The following is a 20,163-nucleotide window of genomic DNA, read 5'->3' as shown; positions in this document are numbered from 1 at the left end:
CAATTGAGGGAACTAAAGCACACAACGTTGAGAGAGACTTATTTTGGGCAAAAACTTATATTTTTCATAAAAGCTTGATTTTACAACAGCTGAAGACCAATAACAGACATCCATAATTTTGTTCTAAAATTCAATTTAAAGGGCTATTTTTCAAAAATAATAATTTCTCACAGATGCTCAGACCTGGGTGTCTATTAAGGATTTAGACTATAAGCAAAAAATAGACAAAACAAAGATAAAACTGATTTCTTTGATTTCATAATCTAAACAGAGAGAAATTTAAAGAAGCAATGAATATTAGCATTAAACTTTTAAAATAGATTTATTTTTTAATAATCCAGGATGTTTCATATTCAGAAAAGCATCTGGAGAGGGGAAAAACTAAAACAGAAAGACTGTGGCATTTCAAGACGCATACAGTCAGATATAGGGAGCTAGAAGTCAGATTTGTTTTGTGGCTTCTTTGGACCTACTCCCTCAAGAGTTGGGCCTTGCAGTCATTACTCTGAACCATGCTACTATAGAAGCTGCTTCCAGAAACTATGTCTTTTCTATATGTTCATTTCCTTTGTTTCCTGAAGATTATAACTCCCAGCATCCCTCAGGTCTCTGAAGTTACTATTCCCAAAAACAAGGACAATTATGGACAAGACTTTAAATCAACCTGCCTACACCAGTTAAAGCTTGTGGTCCTGACCGCAATCAAAATTTCTGATACAGAAGAAGCATGCAGTAACACACCAAGCTGGTAACATGTTCGTTATCCAGCATATCTATCCCATTTTTTTTAAACAGGTAAAATTCCCACTGAGCCCTGCCTCAGTAAAAATTTCCATCTTTGTTTTGCCTGAGCAGAGTGTAAGTAAAAACTTCAGGAGTGACATCCACTGAAATCAGTCAACTGTAATCAATGGAAAGGTTCCTTATGGCAATGGACTAAGGCCAAAGTCTCTAAAATTTTAAACAGTTGCCACACATATAAAAAGGATTGTTGCCAATAAAAAGCACATTACAGAAAATCAAAAATAGATTTGTGTGTATTATTTTCATATTTTCATAAAACACTGTAATGCTTTATTTATGAACAACTTTACATAAAAGCAGTTTGCTCCCTCTGTTTATAGCGATGATCTATCTTACTATGTTTCTCCTGCATTTATTAAATCAGACTGTGTGTATATGGCCTCCTTAATTACAGACTGCTTCACAGTCTTTAAGGTATTTATTCTCACTGCACCCCTCTAAGACAGGACGATGCTAGTATGTCCATTTTACTGATGGGAAATGAGGTGCAGAGAAACAAATGGCCAGATTGCTGCTGCCTAAGGATATGCTGCTGCCTAAGGATGCAAATAGGTTTTCTGTGGGGCTTTGAGGACTAGATACTGAACTCCCATTGAAATCAACTGGAAGTATTTTTTGCTTCAGAAAATCTCTCTGCAAGCTTATCTGCATTTGTAGGAACCTCCACACCTTTAGAAAATATGGTCCTAAGTAACTTGATCAAGGTCATGTGGATGTCTATACCATAGTAGTGAACTGAACTCAGGTTTCCCTCATGCTAGGCTAGTGGGCTCTGTGGCACTGGCCTTAGTGTAAATGAGAGTCAGGCCCTAGTGAACCACGTTTCATAACATTGCTGGGATGCCATTCAACAGATGTAGAAACTACTTCAAGTGATTTGCTCAAGACTGCATTGGCAGTCTGCGTATAGAGCTAGGAATTGAACTCAAATTTCTTGTTACCAGCTCTTTACTTTAAAACTGCGGTCTCAGCAAGCCGGTAACAAACAGGTATCAGGGGCCATAAACAAAATATCCTCTCCAGCTAGTTAAAATGGTGAAAGCCTCTGAGCCAGGGCTCTAAGCAGGATGCAGGTAGATAGGAGAGGGGAGGCTTCCACTATGGATCAGGTTGAGAACCACTGCAATAGCTATTGAAGACTCTGCTTCCTTTTCCACATGCACTGATTCATAGATCCAGTATTAACTGGACATATTTTTTCTGCATTTTAGTCTGGATGGATGCGATTATTGAATATTATAATACACATAGTGTGTTCTGCAGTAGTTTGGAATGCCATGTAACTGCAACAAGTTTCTTATCTGTGCTAGATTTAGCACTTTTAAAAACAAAAATAATATCTTTACACCTAAACTTCTAAATGCTGTTACTAGGCCCTTGTATCTACCTAGCCACAACCCAGTGCCCACCCATATCCTGTAGGTTTTTTTTTTCTCTCCAATACCCCAAACAAGATAGAAAACAGGAAGCATACTGTGTGCTGTGGGGAAAATCAAGCAAATGCGTCATGGTGACAAAGGGGTGGTTCAGAGTTTCAATCGGTGTTATTCTTTTATCTGCATCTATAGTCAACATCTTCTTTAACAGATCTATAAACTCGCGCCGGTCTGCCTTTTCCACCAACATATCACTTCCTTCCAAATCTGTTGTCATATTCACCTGGAAGAGAAAGGACAATCACAACAATTAAAAGAAAAAGCAGATGGTCAGGTCTCCAACAGATCACATCCTTTCCTGGCTGAAGCATCTTTACAGCATGTTACCATCTCTAGTGGGGTAGCGCCTAAGATCACACGGAAGACTGAGGTGGCCAGTCATTGTCATCTGGCTAGTGCAAGCCAAGTCTCTAGACAGGCAGTTATGTATTTAGCTCATTTGGGTCAATGGATAATGAAGCTCTTAGTTACCCTTCAATGAAAATGAACAGCTTCTGTGTAGTAACAGACAAGCTCTGACAATCATTATGTATCATATAAAGCACTATACAATTAGACTACTTAATTATGTGTCCCATGACACAAAAAAGTAGATATCAGCAATGTTTCCTATAAACCTACTAGTTATCTACCAGTGCTGGGAAGAAACTTCATTTCATCTGATCAATTTATTCAAGTCTTTCCTAATCCCAGCCCTCCATTTCTGTGGATTAAAAATACCATGGGTAGTTTTTTGTTGGTGTTAACTTAAATAGACCCTGACCAAATCCACTATCAAAACAGGAAAATAATAGTATTAAGCAGCAGCAGCAACAGCACTTTTCTTCCACAGAAAGCAAATGCTTCACAAAGTGGGTACACATTATAATCATCCCCATTCCACAAGCTGGGAAAATGAGACATAGAAAAGTTAAGCAACTAATCCAAGGTCACACAGAAAGTCAGTGGCAGAAACCAGAACAGAATTTAAACCTTTTGAAGCTCAGCCCTGTGACCTTGCCTCATAATGACAGTGCCACCTTATATCTCTTTCACCATTAACCCTGACCCTGTGTGCACAGCCCCATAGCAGAACATGAAAATTGGGAGCCACCGGGACAGGTATAATCTTGGTTTTTCTCAGGGGTTTCTCCTTTGTTTGCCTTGCCCAGAAGCATTCTTGCTAGTTTTTCACCAACATTTTTACCTGTGCCATATCATCCAAACAGTTGAAAATGTACTTCCTTGCTTCCTTTGACTTAATCCCCGTCTCTGCCTCATGATCATCTGGTGTCTGCTCGAGACAGGAAAAAGCTGTTTAGCAGAGCTGTCCCATATTTAAGTCCAAGTGATGTGCCAGCCCAAACCGTGCACCCCTTTAGAGAATGTTCCATATCTCTTGCCTGACTGTGTAACACAAATAGCCCCCCTCTACATGTTACACTATCGTGCAATTACCTGATTAATTGCGCAATTGCCTTAAAACCAGCTACACATGCAAAGTAAGTATCACGCCATAAAAAGCTCCAACCAGCTATAAAGTTAGTCCTTGAAAATGTGTACTAACCTTCTAGCTGGTTCCTATTGAGCTTTAATTTGTAGCAGGGTCTCCCCTATCGCTGGAATCCCCACCAGCAGCCACAGGGCTGCATTATACTTAGCATGAAACCCCTGGGTCAGGGAGATGGTGTGGGTTTCATGCACCCCGAGCCTGGGAAGCCACAGCTGCCACAATCCCACAGACCTCGGGGTTTCACACACCCCTGAGCCTGGGAGTCTGCAGTAAACACAATCTCCCCAGGCTTGGGGGTTTCACACCCCATATCACACCAAGTGTGAGAGATTGTGGCTGCTGCAGTCCCCCATGGCTGGGTGTGCATAGGATACTGGAGCTGGGAGCCTTTCAGCTGAGGGGGCTTCCACCTGTCACATGGTGGTGCAAGGGGAGCCCAAGATCAGGTCCCCCCTGCATCAGCAATAAGGTGCAATGGGAACTAATACATGATCCCACTATTGTGCATCCCACCATGCACGTGTGGCATGGCAAGAGATGCAATTGTGTGGATTGCACATTAGATCCTATCACACCTTTACCTGCACATGTAAAGGAGGCCAATGTCTGGTATACTTATATAGCTCATCTCATGTCCAAGTGTCCCAGAATGCTTTCTCTCCTCCACTACAGGCCTTATATCCCTATGGTGCCTTACTGAACCCTTCTCCATTTTTGCTTTTCCTTACTGAACCTTTCCCATGTAAGACCTATACAACATCCTGTCAGCCAGGAAATTAAACAGGAGTCTCCTCAGAGCCCAAAGACCCCATTCTTTGTTAAGACAAAGGATTCAGTGTTGAGAAAACCAGACACTGATTGGCTAAGGAGTTGGCTAAAAGGAGCTTAAGATGGGTTACTTTGAAATGTGAGTTATCTAACTGCACAGCAATTATGCAGAGATTGGTCCTGGAACTCATCCTGCTTAATATTTTCATTAGAGAGTTTGGTGCAAGAACTAGATGTCTTTATGAAATGTGTAGACAGTAGTACGATGGAAGGCATTGCTGATATAGAGAAGGACTAGACGATTATACAATAATAAATAGGAGTTGGAGCTGGAGTACTGCATCCAATTCTGGGTTCCACACTTTGCATCAGGCTCCACTCCCATGCATCAGGAACTGGGAGAACATCAGTTCACCAGGGCACCCCAAGGAAAGACAAGGTCTAATGGTCACAAACTGCTGGAATCCCACTTTAGACTGGACATAAGGAAAAACTTCTTTACTGTCTGAGTCTCCAGAGTCTAGACTCCCCCCCAAAAGTGGTGCAAGCACTACACAGAGGACATAGTCTTTTTGGACTTTAGGAAGGCCTTTGACACTGTCTCTCAACCCATCCTCATTAAAAAATTAGGCAACTGGTGTCAACTGGGGGGATGTGGGCACGCCAGAAGGAAGGAATAAGCTACAATCAGACCTAGACAGGTTACAGAGGTGGGCAGATGAGAATAGGATGGATTTCAATATGGACAAGTGCAACGTGTTGCACCTGGGGAGGAAGAACCAGCAGCATACCTACAGGCTGGGGAACTCCCTTCTCGTCAGTGCAGAGACAGAAAAGGATCTTGGTGTCACTATTGGTTCCAAGATGAACATGGACCGCCAGTGTGGGGACGCGGTCAGGAAGGCTAACCATACCTTGTCATGCATCCACAGATGCATCACGAGCAGGTCCAAGGAGGTGATCCTCCCCCTCTATGCAACACTGGTCAGGCCGCAGTTGGAGTACTGTGTCCAGTTCTGGGCACCACACTTCAGGAGGGATGTGAACAACATGGAGAGGGTCCAGAGGAGAGCCACTCACATGATCGGGGTCAGCAGGGCAGGCCCTATGAGAAGAAGCTAAGGGACCTGAACCTCTTCAGCCTCCACAAAAGAAGGCTGAGAGGGGATTTGGTGGCCACCTATAAACTTGCCAAGAGGCACCAGCAGGCAATGGGAGAGTCCCTGTTCCCCTGAGCACTATCAGGGGTAACAAGGAGCAACGGCCATAAGTTGACTGAGAGTAGATTCAGGCTAGATATCAGGAGGCGCTACTTCACAGTCAGGGCGGCTAGGGTCTGGAACCAACTTCCAAGCGAAGTGGTGCTCGCTCCTACTCTGGGGGTCATTAAAAGGAAGCTAGATAAACACCTTGCTGGGGTCGTTTGACCCCAGCATCCTTTCCTGCCCATAGCAGGGGGTCGGACTTGATGATCTGCTCAGGTCCCTTCCGACCCTACTAACTACGAAACTATAGATACCTTTAAGAAACAGTTGGATGCTTATCTTGCTGGGGTAATCTGACCCCAGTTGACTTCCTGCCCCTTGGGCAGGGGGCTGGACCCGATGATGTCATGAGGTCTCTTCCAGCCCTAATGTCTATGAAATCTATGAAACAGATAACCTTGTTGAGTGGAGCAGTAGAAAGAGTCTGAAATTTAATAGTATAATGGACAACACTGAGAACTTGCACTACTAGATGGGAATTCATTTACTGGAGGCAGCAGAGGAGAAGGACATAGTTATATTGACTGATTATAGGATGACCATATACTATCAATGTGATGAAGCCATGAAGAAAGCTAATACCTGATGTTGGTGTGGCCAGAAAGGTACATCTAGTAAAGACAGGGACATATTAGTACTACTACACAAGGCACTGGTAAGATAACATTTAGAATAATGTGTAGGATTTTGATTGTCTCTCTTCAAAAAATTAATTTAAACTTGAACAGGTATAGAAAAGGGTTGTTAGGAGGGTTAGTGGATTGGAGAGTATCTCATGAAAGAAGACTAAAAGAGTTTGGCTAGATAAGCTTGGCAAAATGAGGTTTAAAAGAGGATGATTACTCTTTATAAATCTATTCACAGGATGAAAATCACCGAGAGTGAAACACTAAGTTAAAAAAGATTATCAGCACAAGATCAAATGCATACAAAATGGTCAAAACAATGACTAAAAAAATGAAAATGCATATCAGAAAAAGGGTTTTAACCATTACAGCATTGAAGTTATGGATTGGTCTTCTGAAAAAAAAATGAGGGCAAAGAATGGAAACTGCTTCATGATGAAGTGCAACAGGTTTACAGAAGAGATAGTATAATAGGAAAGGCATGTTCTAGGTATAGTAATCTGTGTGTCATATAAGAACTTGGTACCTCCATATAGGGATTGAAAGGAAACTTAGTATCTGGATGGAGGTATCTGAAGTCCCAGGCTTGGAGGTTTCTGTTAGTTACCTGTATGGGGCTAACAAGGTTTTTTTTTTTTTCCCTTTCATGAGAACATTACAAGATTTCCTCTAAAGCACTGGGCATTGTCCAATGCTAGAGGTGGGAATTTGGCCTAGGTGTACCAGTTCTATTAAGGTACTAACATCTCAGATGCACACAATTCAACCTATTGCCAAATTTGGGGGCAGGAAATAATTTTTTCCCCAGGTCAGACTGGTATTGACTGTGGGAGCTGCAGGCAGGGGAATGGGGTGGAGAAGGGGAGGAGGTGGAGCAAGGTAGTCTTTATCTACCTGATCTTCATCCTAAGAGGGAAGAGGTGGTAAGGGCTTAAGGCTGCAGGGAGGCAGGGGAGCACAGGGAAGTACAGTAGGGGCAGAGCAACTGGGAGTACAGGCAGCGGCTATGGCTCTGGCCCTAACCCTGGAGTTGCAGCAGCTGCCTTCCCCCCCCATCCTCAAATCCAAGATGAGGGGCTTTATTCCTCATGTTCAATGGGGGACGGATCCCCATCTTGGATTTGAGCAAATCTGGTATTTAACTGGTTCAGATGAAAGTGTGTTTAACTAAAGAGAAATAAAACCCATCCAGAGGCAGATTTTATGTAAATTAAGCTTCACTTCATCAGCCATAAATCTCAGCTACAAAGAGCAAAGATTTAAATGACAATCCCAGAATAACAAGATATTTCTCTCTCTAAACCAAATTTTAAAAGTCCCCCATACACAATTCAAGCCTGAACTGGTCCCAGTGGAGCAGGACTTAAAGGGCGTCTTTACATGTGCTCCAAGGATGGGCGGAGGGGAGTGGGGGACACTTTAATTATTGCACCTCTGAGAGCAGCTCTCAGTGTCTGGTGTATTCAGTGTCCTGCACTTCAAAATGGTGGTAGGGGCACTTTAACTAAAGTTCGTCCAACAGGCTTTAATGAAAAACACCCCTGCCAGCATTCTGAAGCATGGGGAAGCTAAATACATGAGATGCTGAGGCCACTGGAGTGTGCTAATTAGCATGCTTCACCAGATTTGATTAATCGAGTCTGCAGGACCAAAGCAGTACCAAGGTCTACAGTATCTTGGCAATACCAAGAACTAACTATAAAACATTCAGGCCAGCCAAAGTTGGCAAAATTCTGTTACGGTAGTCTTATCTTAGCCTGTACCCCACTCCCCACCAATAGCTGTTATAGGAGGTGTGTCTATGCATTGCAGAGAGATGAGATCTGGGCCCTGAATTCAACAGAATGTCACTTTATGTCCAACCTACTGTTGCAAGATGAAGGAAACATCTTCCTACCTTCAGCCTCCACAAAGGATATGGTGAATCTGTATCCCTGTTGAAAAATCTTGTAGTCTTTGTCCCTGCGCTTAGCAAATACTCTGCTGGTAAGCCCTGTGTCTGTGAAATATAACGAATCTGTAAGAGAAGGATGAGGAGTCACTGTTCAACCTGTGACAATTTCTGGTGGTTTTCCTCTTGGGAGGACAGGAGGTATATAAAACAATGGAACAAAGCAAGAAAGAGAAAAATGTATACCACTAATCTTCAGTGAGGACACACTAACAGGAACAATAAGCAAGAGAATTCTCATACACCTTAACAGACTTCCTTCCTTTATCATTAATGTCTATGGGATTTCCCCTTAAAATCTATACAATATTCTTCCTTTCTCTTTTAAGACTATGGATAAGAAAGAATGAAGTGCATGTAGACATTAGAGGTTAAAGAATATTCACAGATTTAAATAGTAAGCTTTCACTGATTTTTATAAAAAATTCTCTTCTCTGAGGTTTACCATATCAATAATTTGATACTTGATCTCTTCTTCCAATGGGCAATGCACACTTTCTCAGGAGCAATTCAGAGGATAGGGCAGATAACTATGAAGCCAGTATCTGTGAACATAGGTGGCCTGTATATTCAGGCAACTTTATACCATCACTTTGTGACATATATTTAATTTGCAGTTTCCATATGGTTTACTGAACTTGTCCTGCCACTAACTTTCACAGACTGTCTCAATGGTATACCCAGTACTACAAGAGGCTACGTGTCTTTTTTAAGAGCTTGGTGTTATTTAATGAAAAAAAAAAAAAGGTATGCGATTATGTAATTAAAGACTGATATTAATGCACAGATAGGCTGGCACATGAAATTTTAACTTTGGCCCTTCCTGACTTCTGAATGCTTCACTTTGCAAACTCAATATTCTTGTGTCATAGGAAATTCTTAAGAAAAGTAACAAGTATTTCTGAAATGCAAAGATGGACAGGACAAAAATAAGTATAAGCTGAAGCTGCCAGGACATCAAATCACTGCCAGTCCTGGCTTGTTCAAAGCACCTATCCTGTCTTTGGAGTTTTTTAAGTGCATCAGGGAGAGGGTCCCTCCTGCACTCCTTAAAAACTTCAAGAGCTGTTCTTCAACCCACTCCCAACCTAACAAGCCTATAGAGATGGAGGCAGAGGCTCAAATTCAGCTCCTGCTGATCTCTCAGCTCCACAGAAGCTCTCCATAAACTTGACTAGAGCAGAGTTTCTCACTGTGAAGTGAAGTTAGCTGTGCTTGTATGTACAATGATTTCTTTCTCAGCTGTGCACTTTATGAGGTCTGGAATGGGGGAAGCTACGCTTCAGGCTCGGTATGTGATTTTTCAAAGGCTCATTCGTTTGTCAGCTCAAAACTGATTTCCTCTGGAACAGCTAATGGCACTACATTTTGCTGAAGGCTATTTCCATGCCAAATTTTACCTTTAAAGCATTGGCTAAAAAAACTATTAAAAAAAAGAAGTGTCAGGAACATTTTCATAATGGGAAAAAAATATATATATAATTTTGCCCTACTGTCCTTTTTTTTTTTGCACTTCCTGCAAAAAGACCTCTTTCAGAACTCAAGCCTACAGTTGCAGAAAGTCATGAACAACTGAAAAAGGTGATTAGAACTGAAACTGTTATGCAGTCTGACCTGTCAAAGCTGCTGCATCATTTTATAGATATAAGAGGAACATAAAAGGCTATGCGAATGGAGATATGAAGATCTACATTGCTATGCGAATTCTCTTCGTTGTCATTCCTTTTAATATATGTCTTCATAAGGGGGATTATGGAAAGCAGTAGAGTTCACACAATTTCTTATAATATATCAAATAAACCCTTATTTAATACTTGCTGTTACAGTGGAGTAAGAATGTTGCTTTGTTCAGTGATTAGAGATCATCTACAGAGCTTTCTAATCAACAGGAATTTATACTTTTGATTGGCAGTTCACTTAGACAGTCAGTCCTTAAAGGCACAGTACTAAGAATCTTACTGGTTACCTAGAATATTACAGGTGGATAAGGAAAAGGTTGTTTTAGAATAATAAAAAACAAATGCAAATATCTTCTGCCAGCAAAAGAATATCAAAGTAACAATGTGTTCATTATTTCTTATACAAGAAGGAAAAAAAATCCACTGTACTTTGATCATTAGCTACTTCACCTTCAGCATCCATACCAACCTGATCATATTCTGAAGCTCCTGGGTATAAAGGCCAGCCCAAGAACAACTCTGCAATGACACATCCCAGTGACCACATATCAATTGCTTCACAGAATGGTAAACCAAGGATGATTTCAGGGGCTCTGCAAAAGTAAAGGATAGAAAAAAAAATGTCACCATTGTTAAACACACACTTGCCATTTGTTGAGATCCATGTAAAACAGTTATACCCAAGAAACCATATGCAGTACTCAGTTGCCCAAAAGTGGTGATATACTGTGAACAACAAGTTAGCTGGTCTAACAAAACCCAAGAACTATGCTACATATTCTAGCACTCCATCTGGTACTGGCAAGGTATCTACTAACTAACCCACTTGGCATATATAAAGGCATTGCCTTTACAGGGTACTCCTGGAACAAAACTTCGTCAAATTATGGTAATACTATTGAGTCTTAACATTTCACTGTTCATCAACATTTCATCTATGGATTTTAGAACTCTTTACAAAGGACAGAACTTTCATTATTTCCACTTTGCAGAAGGGAGAAACTGAGCCCCAAATGAGGAGAAATAATTTGCCAGTCTCGAACAGCTAAAAATAGAACCAAGTTTCCTGATGCCTCATCTCCAGTGTCCTAGTTGCCTTCATTCACAGAACTTGAACTGCTTTATAAACGTTCATGCCACATTTACGTGAATACCAGACAAGGTTACCCCCCACTTGCAACTGGCATGAGGAAAAAGCCCCTCATCTTATAATCGCATACAACAATTCACTAAATACATTGGCTATCATTCAACTGCTGATAAAAGCGGCATGTGCTCAGCAATGGAAACCAACTATGAAGTTGATTAAATGCAGCCAACACTAAGCACTACTGTAAAACACATGGTCCATACATTGGGCAAACATGCTGATGGGAACCTACTATAAGAACAAGTTAGAGTAGCCCATCTGAATAAGACATATGGTAGTGCCCATTAAGCGCAGTCCCCCTCACCACCAACTCTTTTCCAAATCATGGTAAGTCACAAAATTGCATATAGTTCAGCCAAAATCCCTGTTGCCCCCTCTCTGACACATATGAATAGAGTGGCCCTGCCGTCTATAAGGTGAAGCCAGAACAGGTCACCCTGTGCCTCATCTACATATACATTTTTGAAGCATCCCAGGACTTGTGACAAGAACACTTGCTTCCAGTCATGAGTGGGAGCTAATTAGTACATGGATCCTTTGTGGGGGTATCTGGAGTACATGGTTGTGGGAGGAGAGGTGATGAGGGGGGCAACCTGGAGTTGGGGCTGGAGTTTCAGCCAGAGCCACAGTTGCTGCCTGCCACCCCCCACTGCCTCTGAATGCTCTGCCACTCCTCCCCTGCAACCCCCAGTCTCTCTCCCAACATTGCTTCTCCCTCGCTGTCCCCCTCTGCTGCACTCCTCTTTACCTTTGCGCGGTGCCAACAGGCTCCATCCCTGCTGCAGCAGTGGCATGGAGCTGGCACTGTTATTCCCGCCTGGCCCCGTAGCAGCAGTGCCGGCTCCCTACTGCTCCTGCTATGGGACCAGGCTGAAACAACAGTGCCGGCTCCACACCACTGCTATGGGGCCAGGCTGGAGCCATGCTCTGTGCCCTGGGCTGCAGCAGGGATGGAGCCTGTTGGTGCAGAGGAAAGGTAAGAGGGGACAAGGGGTTGAGGGCAAGCAGGGGGGAGAAACTTTGGGTGGTATGGAAAGAAGGGGGACAGGGACCTGAGGTTGCAAGTGGCAAAAGTGGTATGGAGAGGGGAGGAGTGGGGAACAGGGGAAAGGGAATCAGGGCAGCCTAAGGCTGCAAGACAGAGGGCAGGCACAATGAAGAGTAAGTGGGGGAGGGGGACAAGCTGCCTGCTGCTATTGCCTGACCCATTACTGCCTCCCATCTGCCCTCCCCCTACTGCCTCCACCATTGTTTGTCCCCCACCACCTTACCCCATTATTGCCCCTCTCATCACCTCTCCCCACAGCTCCTGCCGTAATGGGGGGAGGGATGAATTTAATATGATCTTCCAAAAATTAAATTCCACCCCTGGAAAACTATAATAACTTTACAAATGTTCTGTGTGCAGAATCTAATTATTATGGGTCTTCTTACATTTAGGGTCATCTTATATTTGAGTAAATATGGTAGTCCTGTAAGGTATAAACATATTTTTTACTTTTTTATACAGATGAGCACATAGGCAACATGTAAGAGGGGCATGGAGGGGCATGTGCCCCCCCTCCCGAGTTTGGCCACCACTGAAGCTGCTACCAGCTTCTGCAAGCGGTCGCTGCTCACAAGCCACTGCCGATGCAGCTGGTGGTGTCTGTGGGCGGTCGCTGCTGGCCACTCCTCCCTCCCCCATCCACCGCCTGGGGGCAGTCCCCACTCACCGCTCACCACCATGGTGCCCCCTGCCCTGCCCCTGTCTTGGAAGGCACCAGACATTCATGGATGAGCACAATGTAAAACAGAGAAACAGCTTGGCAGCCCCCCCCTTCCATGTATTCCAATATATTTCTAGTGTTTGCTTCAACCAATGCCAGTTGAAGCTGAACACACATCCATGTAGCATAGTCCAGCATTAGAGCTCCTGTGAAAATGGAAAAGGGTGAAGGGGTTAAAATCTTTTATTTCTGAGAGGATTTAATATAGTATTTCACAATTAACTTAAGTGCTCACAAAGAGAAGCTGTATCTTGCCTTTATCTGCAAAGTTTTAATCTATTCAGGTCACCTCCAGCAGATGCAACTGGTCCAAAGCTTTTCTTTTTTAATACAGAAAATTCTAGCATTAGAGAACTAAAACAAAAGCCCACATCTCTTAGACTGAGCTTCTGAAGACACATGGACTCCTTAGCTGCTTTGTATTTTAATGGCAACATTCATCTAAGAACTTCAGAGCACTTTTCAAGAACTGAGAGATCCATTCTTATAGCACCCCAACAAAGACAATATGTATTGTTTGTTAATAACTGCATCCTTTTGCAGTTGGAAACTGAGGCACAGACACCCTGCCTGATCTTCTTATATTTCTTGCAATTCTTCCATGGCCTCATTAACATTTTATGCTTTCCTAAGGTTCTAGCTCCAGGAATATGGAGATTGTGTCAGAATTTCAGCATTCGTTAGTTTTTTTTTAAAGAGGACATTTCCAGGCCACATAGCCCCAATAAAAAACTCATGGGGTCCATCTACACATGCAATTCATGTGCCTACATTTTTTTTGTGCAGAAAATTCAGGCTTATTAAAATGCTTCCCAGTGATGTCTACATGTGCACCCTGGTCAAGAGCAAACTGAGCCCCAAAGGAGCAGCCCAGTCCAGGGGTGCTCCTGCCCTGCTCTGCCCCCCTGCAGCAGGCAGGGGGAGCTCCAGGCTTCTCTGAATGCCAGCCCTGGGCTGTCAGCCCCCAGCTCTGGAGGGTGGGGGAACCTGTTCTGATCTCCACATGGCTAGAAGACAAGTGGCTAGAAGACAACGTCCTGTGGAGCTGGGACAGCTCTTCTTGCCCCCTGTGACCCTCTGCTGCCTAGGCTGGCTTAGAGCAATTTGCTCCTGATCAGCATATATAGGTGCCTGTAGATGTGCTGCAGGGCTGCTCCAATGCTCTGTAATTACAGTGCATTGGAGCAGACTCGATTAATCAAGTTTGCTGGAATGTGGTAATTACTGTGCTTCAGCCATCCTTGGGGCCTTGTGAATTAGTGTCCCTGCACTTCACAATGGCAGCAGGGGTGCTTGAACTAAAGCTCAAACAAGCTTCAGTTCAAGCGGCCCTGCCAACATTTTAAAGCACAGGGATGCTAATACACAAGAAGCGGTGGCACTTCAATTCGAGTGGCTGTGGTGCTTTAACTTAAAGCATCCCCTCCTACCCCCAGTGCACATGTAAAAGTGCTCTACATGTGCACTTTGGCACATTAGGTTAATAAATTGATTTCTAGTACCTGTATCTATAGGCACTAGAAAATGACACATCAGACTAACCTACTGCACAGTAATTGCTATGGATGTGTAGATGGTGGCACTTTACTGCACATTCGATTAGTAGGTGCAGTAAAACATCTTGTGTAGATGTGCCATATAGATAAGCCATAAGGCCTTGAAAAGCAAAAGGCAAATAAAGAGAATCTGAAAAGTATTGTTTTTAAAGCTTCATGATTTTAAAACCAGTCCTAGTTTCTGGGGGTCTGACTCATAGTTTCAGAATGTTTGAGGTTGGCAATATTCAACACAGCAAGTGCCTCTCTGCCCATGTTAGAGTCAGAAATAAAACCCATGACTTTAAGCCTCCTCCCCCAACCACTGGGCTGTCTCTGGGACAATGGCTTTTTTCATTGACACACCCCCAGGAGACTCAAAATTCTCAACTGCAGTTGAAAACTCATGGTATTGCTTCCTTACGTACAGACGCATCTTCAGCAAGCAGCTGAGCAAAATGGGTGGAGCATTCTTCATTTAATAAACTAGCAAACACACAGTAATGATAACCCACACACAATTCCCAGCACAAAACCCCCTTCAACACTGAACTGACTTGCAGTGATGAAAATAAAATTGTTCATCCCCAAACTCAGCACCCCAGAATCTAAGCATTGAGGAAAATTTGGGAATTTTAAGTCTGAAATGTCTCTGACACCCCTACACAGAATATGCTAAAAGCCTGAGTTAAAAATCAGCCCCCTTCAGCACTCCTAATTTATTCTGTGATTGCTACCAGCTTGTAGATCCACTATTCCTTTGCATTAGTCTGCACGTCACTTCAAACTTTCTTATCCCAATATCATGAGACCACTCAGGAGCAATGGCAAAGGGTTAATTTTCTAGATCTATCATCTATACTCCCCTCCCTTCCTTCCTCACACACTGGCCTGCGCCCAGACAAAAATGTAGAGAGAAAAAGAAGACAGCTATGGTGACCTGAGTCTCATTACTATGTAAATCCTGTATTCAAAGCCATCTGCCTCTCCCTGTCTGCCTGTAATGTTATGAATGAAGCCTCTCTGGTCAGTAATGAGAGTTCAGTCTTGCACCGCCTGAACTTGAAATCTTATCCATTAGCTGGATGGGAGTGGAAGGCATTATCCAGAAGCCCCCAAACCCATGAAAAATCAACTCAATTTCATACACAGGTGTCACTCCACCAACTGCCTCATCACAGCCTTCCTTGTTTGCAAAGAGCTAAACTGACCACCACGTCCACTGTGGTGTTGTTTCCCCATGAAACAAGCAGTGGCAGTTCAGGCTTTTTTCTCTTGCTCTTCCAGCATACCTTAGATTTTACCCAAGGGGTGCTACCTGAAAACTATGTTGCCAGCTGTTAAGATTTTTATCATCTATCTCATGATGCTAGGTGTTTCTCCTAAAGTTCCAGTTACTATCATTATACGGTTACGTAAGAATCTCATTTTAAAACACATACACATGTGCGTGCACGCGTGCGGTTTCCAGCCCTTATGGTTGGGGAGAAGGGCTTGAAAACATGAACCCGACAATTCAGAAAACCACATGGCACATAAAAAAGAATATTTTTTTACCTCATCATTTTTAAACTGATCTTATTATTTTGGGGGCCTTGACTCATGAACTGTTTGAATGTTGAACTGATTAAATGCTGGCACTAGGTTAAACATTTGTTCAGTCTCCTTGCTCACTGGCTCTTAACAGGAGTGGCAATTAGTGTCCATAATGGTTTTGGATTAGCACTGTGAATTCCTGTCTATTCAGGGCTTCAAGATAGCTAGTGCCCTAGGCATCCCAGAATAGGGGTTCCCATGTATCTCACCCACAGCCCTGCACTATTACCTTATACCTTGTTTGGACTGGTTGTGCCATGAGACCCTACTTCTCCTATCCTGCAAAAAAAAGCCAACTATTGATCAGTACCTGAATAGCAGGCAGAGAGAACTGGAGAACTGCAAGTAGTATTATACATCAGATATGGCTCCAGATAACCCCTCTATAATACATAAGATCAAAATCTATGCATGCTTTGGAGCACAGGCACTAACATACTGGAATGGGCTACCTGTCTATCCAGCCCCACAGCCTCTCTCTGTTAGTGGCCAATACCAAACACTTCAGAGGACTGTGATGGAAACCTGGAAATAAAAAGACCTGCCCATAGCAAAAGTTTCTTCCTCCTTTGCTAGCTGAAAGTCATCCTAACCCCTAAAGAATGGGCATTTATATCTTTTATCCAGTATTTCTCAAACATAACAGCAAAAAGTCATTATGGATGTCATTTTAAAAAATCTTAACAAGCTTTCGGTTTCAGCAGCTTATTGTGACAATGGTTTCCAAAGGCAAACAGCGCGTTGTTTTAAATTATGTTTGCTTTTGTCAGATTTAATTTTTTTGACTTTCATGTTATGTTCCCTTGTTACTTCACTGGAAAAAAAAAGATTAAGCAGAAGCCTTGAATTCACCGTCCCCATGACATCCGTTACGTATCTAACTGTGTATGTCCTCTCTTGTTTGTCTCTAAACTAACAGTTCCACTCTTGCCAGTCTTCCATTGTGTTGATGTCTTTCTACGTCCCAAATCATTTATTAAGCTCCTTATATTCCCGTTAAAAACTTTTTGCAGAGGAGGTGACGAGGAGGCATCTTATACCCTTTCCGCTTCCAGTACTAGTATGTTGCTTGGTTTTGGATAACTGTTGTGCATCTTGTCTGAGTGCTTCACAGAGACACAATGGTCTTACTCCTGAGTGGCTACCATAAATTTAAAATCCACACCATGTATGAGTAAGGGCCTACTTAATTCCCGATTTCACGCATTTCATGGAAACCGCAAAATCTGGAATTGTCCACAAAATTCACTTTAAAAAGTTAATAAAAATAAAATGCTGGCTCCTCAGTGGGAGTCAGCAGTCCTTCCTGTGATGGTCAGGCCCTGCAGCCCACCTGGGAGGGAAGACGCCAGCTGGTGGGACCTCATGAAGGGCAACAGACAAGGAGATGGCTGCCCCACTCACCCCTCCTCCCCCTGCCAGGGCCTCTCTGCCAATCAGCACTGAGGGGCGGGGCCACATGAAGGGCAGCCAGCAGACAAGATGGCAGCTGCCCCCTCATCCCTTCCTTCCCCACCAGGGCCTCTCAACTCAATTTCCTACACAGGTGTCACTCCACCAACTGCCCCATCACAGCCCTTCTTGTTTGTAAAGGGCTAAACTGACCACCATGTCTGCTGGGGCGTTGTTTCCCCATCAATCAGCACTGAGGGGCAAGGCCGCCCAAATGGCAGCCAGGCGACAAGATGGCGGCTGCCCCCTTGTCCTTCCTCCGCTGCTGGGGCCTCTGCCAATCAGCACCAAGGGGCGGGGCTTGTGGAGCACACATAGGAAATACCTGCAAAATTTGCTTTTTATGCCACAGCCAACGCGTAAAGATTGTTTAGTCTCAGGGCCATTTAAGTAGTTTCCTATATATAAGCAGTTCAGGTTTCTTCCTTTTAATATTTACTGTCTTGTATTTGTCAATACTGTATTTTATCTGCTACCATGCTGTTGCTACCCTTGTCATCTTCAGTTGCCTTGACTTCCCTAACCAATTTTGAGCCTCTGCAAACTGTGGCAGCCCCCTATTCACTCTCTGTGTTTTTTTCCCCCACAACATTTCATAAAGATATTAAAAACTCTGCGGTCCTAGTAAGGGAAGAAGGTTTACTCTGCTGTTTCTCCTTTTATTTCTAGATCATTTAGATATGGTTCAGACACCTGATTAATTGTATTCCAAAGGAAAGACAACGTTTTCGTATCTCATCCTGTTTCTATCAGAGAGCACCTCATACTATAGCTATAAGAACTGTATGGCACAGTAATGCTCTATCAAAGCTTGTGCACTTCAGACTATTGCAGCTATAAATCAAAGAACAGCTCATATGGTGACTGGTTTGCCTTGGAACGCTACCCTGTATTTATGTTGTTTTCTATAAACCTCTTCCCTGTGTGGTCGCATAAGAAAATGTCGTTCACCCTGGCAATACTGCTACTTGCAATTGTATAGCACCTTTTAATTGCCAAAATGTTTTCCAAACACTAATTAACTGGCTTGACCAATTAATTTACTAATACAGGTAAGGTATTATTCCTATGTGTTTGAGCCTTCCAAGTTATTTAGTGAGGCCCAGAACAATCTGAGCCCTACCTACAAACTTTGTAATGGATTAATCAGCAGCTCAGTCACAGCCCCTTAAGTCTCTACACTTTACACAGTAATCTGGTCAACACCGGGGAGCAGTTACAATAGTATTCACTCTTGCCAATGCCACTTCAGCGGCACCAGTATTTAGCAACATTAGGTGCCTTGGCATGGATGAATCTGCTATTCTGGTAGCCAGTCAACCTGCTCAGAATAAACAGTCAACAACGCACTGAAAACAGCTTACACTAGTGCAGCTGAACCTAGGCTTTTTGTCACAGTACTAGTGCAATATAGGAAAGCTAGTGTAGCTTTTACTCATTCAGTGCAAAATCCTGGGTTCTGACAGCTCTGTAGTTCCCAGATTCTCAGTGACTGTAGTCCTAAATTTGCCTATGTTATGAAACACTGTAAGGGCAATCGATGAATGCTGAGGGGCCCAGTCTGCTTGAAGCACTAAAAATCTGTTGAACTCTGCTGAGGGATTCTTTTCATCTGCTCCTTCAGGAAAGTGTGTGAGAAAAAAGGGAAGGTCCTTCAATACCTTGAGAAGGCCGGTTAGTGACAAGGAGAAGACAACATTTAGCAAATCACAAACCAAAAGCAGCCATCCAAGCTCCTAAAGCCAGCAGGGACCTAAACTGGGGTCATTTCCTTTTCAGGATTATACAAGTGCACACCTCATATTCAACCCTCCACCTCCACATACATACCACTCTACACACCCTTCTAGTTCATCACTCGCCCCACAACACAGCTCCTCTCCTTTTCATTCCCTACCTTCGCCCTGTCCAAAATTACAAAGCTAGGTCTGGGCTATCCACTCTTTTCAATTCAAGCACTAAGGGGGAAGGGCTAGATGAAGGGAGAGGAAAAGAAGACAACCTTTTTTTAATCTTAGTAAGCAAAGCCAAAGGCAGGTTTCTGCCCTTCTTGTGATGAGCATCCCCCTCTTCAAGACAAGCCTAGACTCAGGTGCTATTGTGGTTACTGAATGTGGTCACTAGATACCACAAAAGTGCGGGAATGTCCCAGGTTTATAATTCTACCCTGGCAATGCATGACTCTATATATCAGCGGCGGGCAATTATTTTGGGTAGGAGGCTGCTTACCAAGTTTTGGCAAGCTATCGAGGGCTGCATGGGTAGCCTTGCCCCTTGACAGGTGCCCCGCCCACTGGTCACCATCTAAGGACTGGAAGTCCCACCTCTAACCTCTGACCTTTGTCACCACAAGTTCCTCCCCTTGTCCCTGGAAGTACTCCTTTGGGGAAGACAGTTTGCCATCTTAGAACGGGGAAAAAAAATCAAATTATATACTAAAAATCAAACACCTGTAATAATATATTTTAATTTAATTAAAAAATATATTTTTGTCCTGATCTGAGTGTATTTGTACTGTATATGCAGAAGTGATTGCATAATAGTTCAAAATGCAGTCTTACTCTTGTATAGTGTGTAGAGTGTGCAGGGGTGTTGGGGGTATGGGTGTGGGGTTTGTGGGCACTGTGGATGTGTGTGTGT

The 20,163-nt window shown here is 43.2% G+C and overlaps 1 protein-coding gene across 2 annotated transcripts in view; it reads right to left on the bottom strand.

Moving 5' to 3' along the window:
• Positions 1 to 20,163, bottom strand: part of HIPK2 (homeodomain interacting protein kinase 2) — a 206,435-nt gene that overhangs the window by 49,863 nt on the left and 136,409 nt on the right. For both annotated transcript variants that reach the window (XM_090043257.1, XM_090043258.1), the window contains exons 3-6: positions 10,491 to 10,614; positions 8,289 to 8,408; positions 3,427 to 3,513; positions 2,279 to 2,463 (exon numbers count right to left, since the gene is read on the bottom strand). In XM_090043257.1, the coding sequence (XP_089899383.1) occupies positions 2,279 to 2,463; positions 3,427 to 3,513; positions 8,289 to 8,408; positions 10,491 to 10,614 (516 nt within the window). The remainder of the gene's footprint in view (positions 1 to 2,278; positions 2,464 to 3,426; positions 3,514 to 8,288; positions 8,409 to 10,490; positions 10,615 to 20,163) is intronic.

Source organism: Crocodylus siamensis, chromosome 4 (assembly GCF_052110815.1).
Source record: "Crocodylus siamensis isolate JL-2025a chromosome 4, ASM5211081v1, whole genome shotgun sequence".
Classification (NCBI taxonomy): Eukaryota; Metazoa; Chordata; order Crocodylia; family Crocodylidae; genus Crocodylus; species Crocodylus siamensis.
The sequence above is the reverse complement of the archived record's forward strand: the minus strand, read 5'-3'. Positions and strand labels throughout refer to the sequence as shown.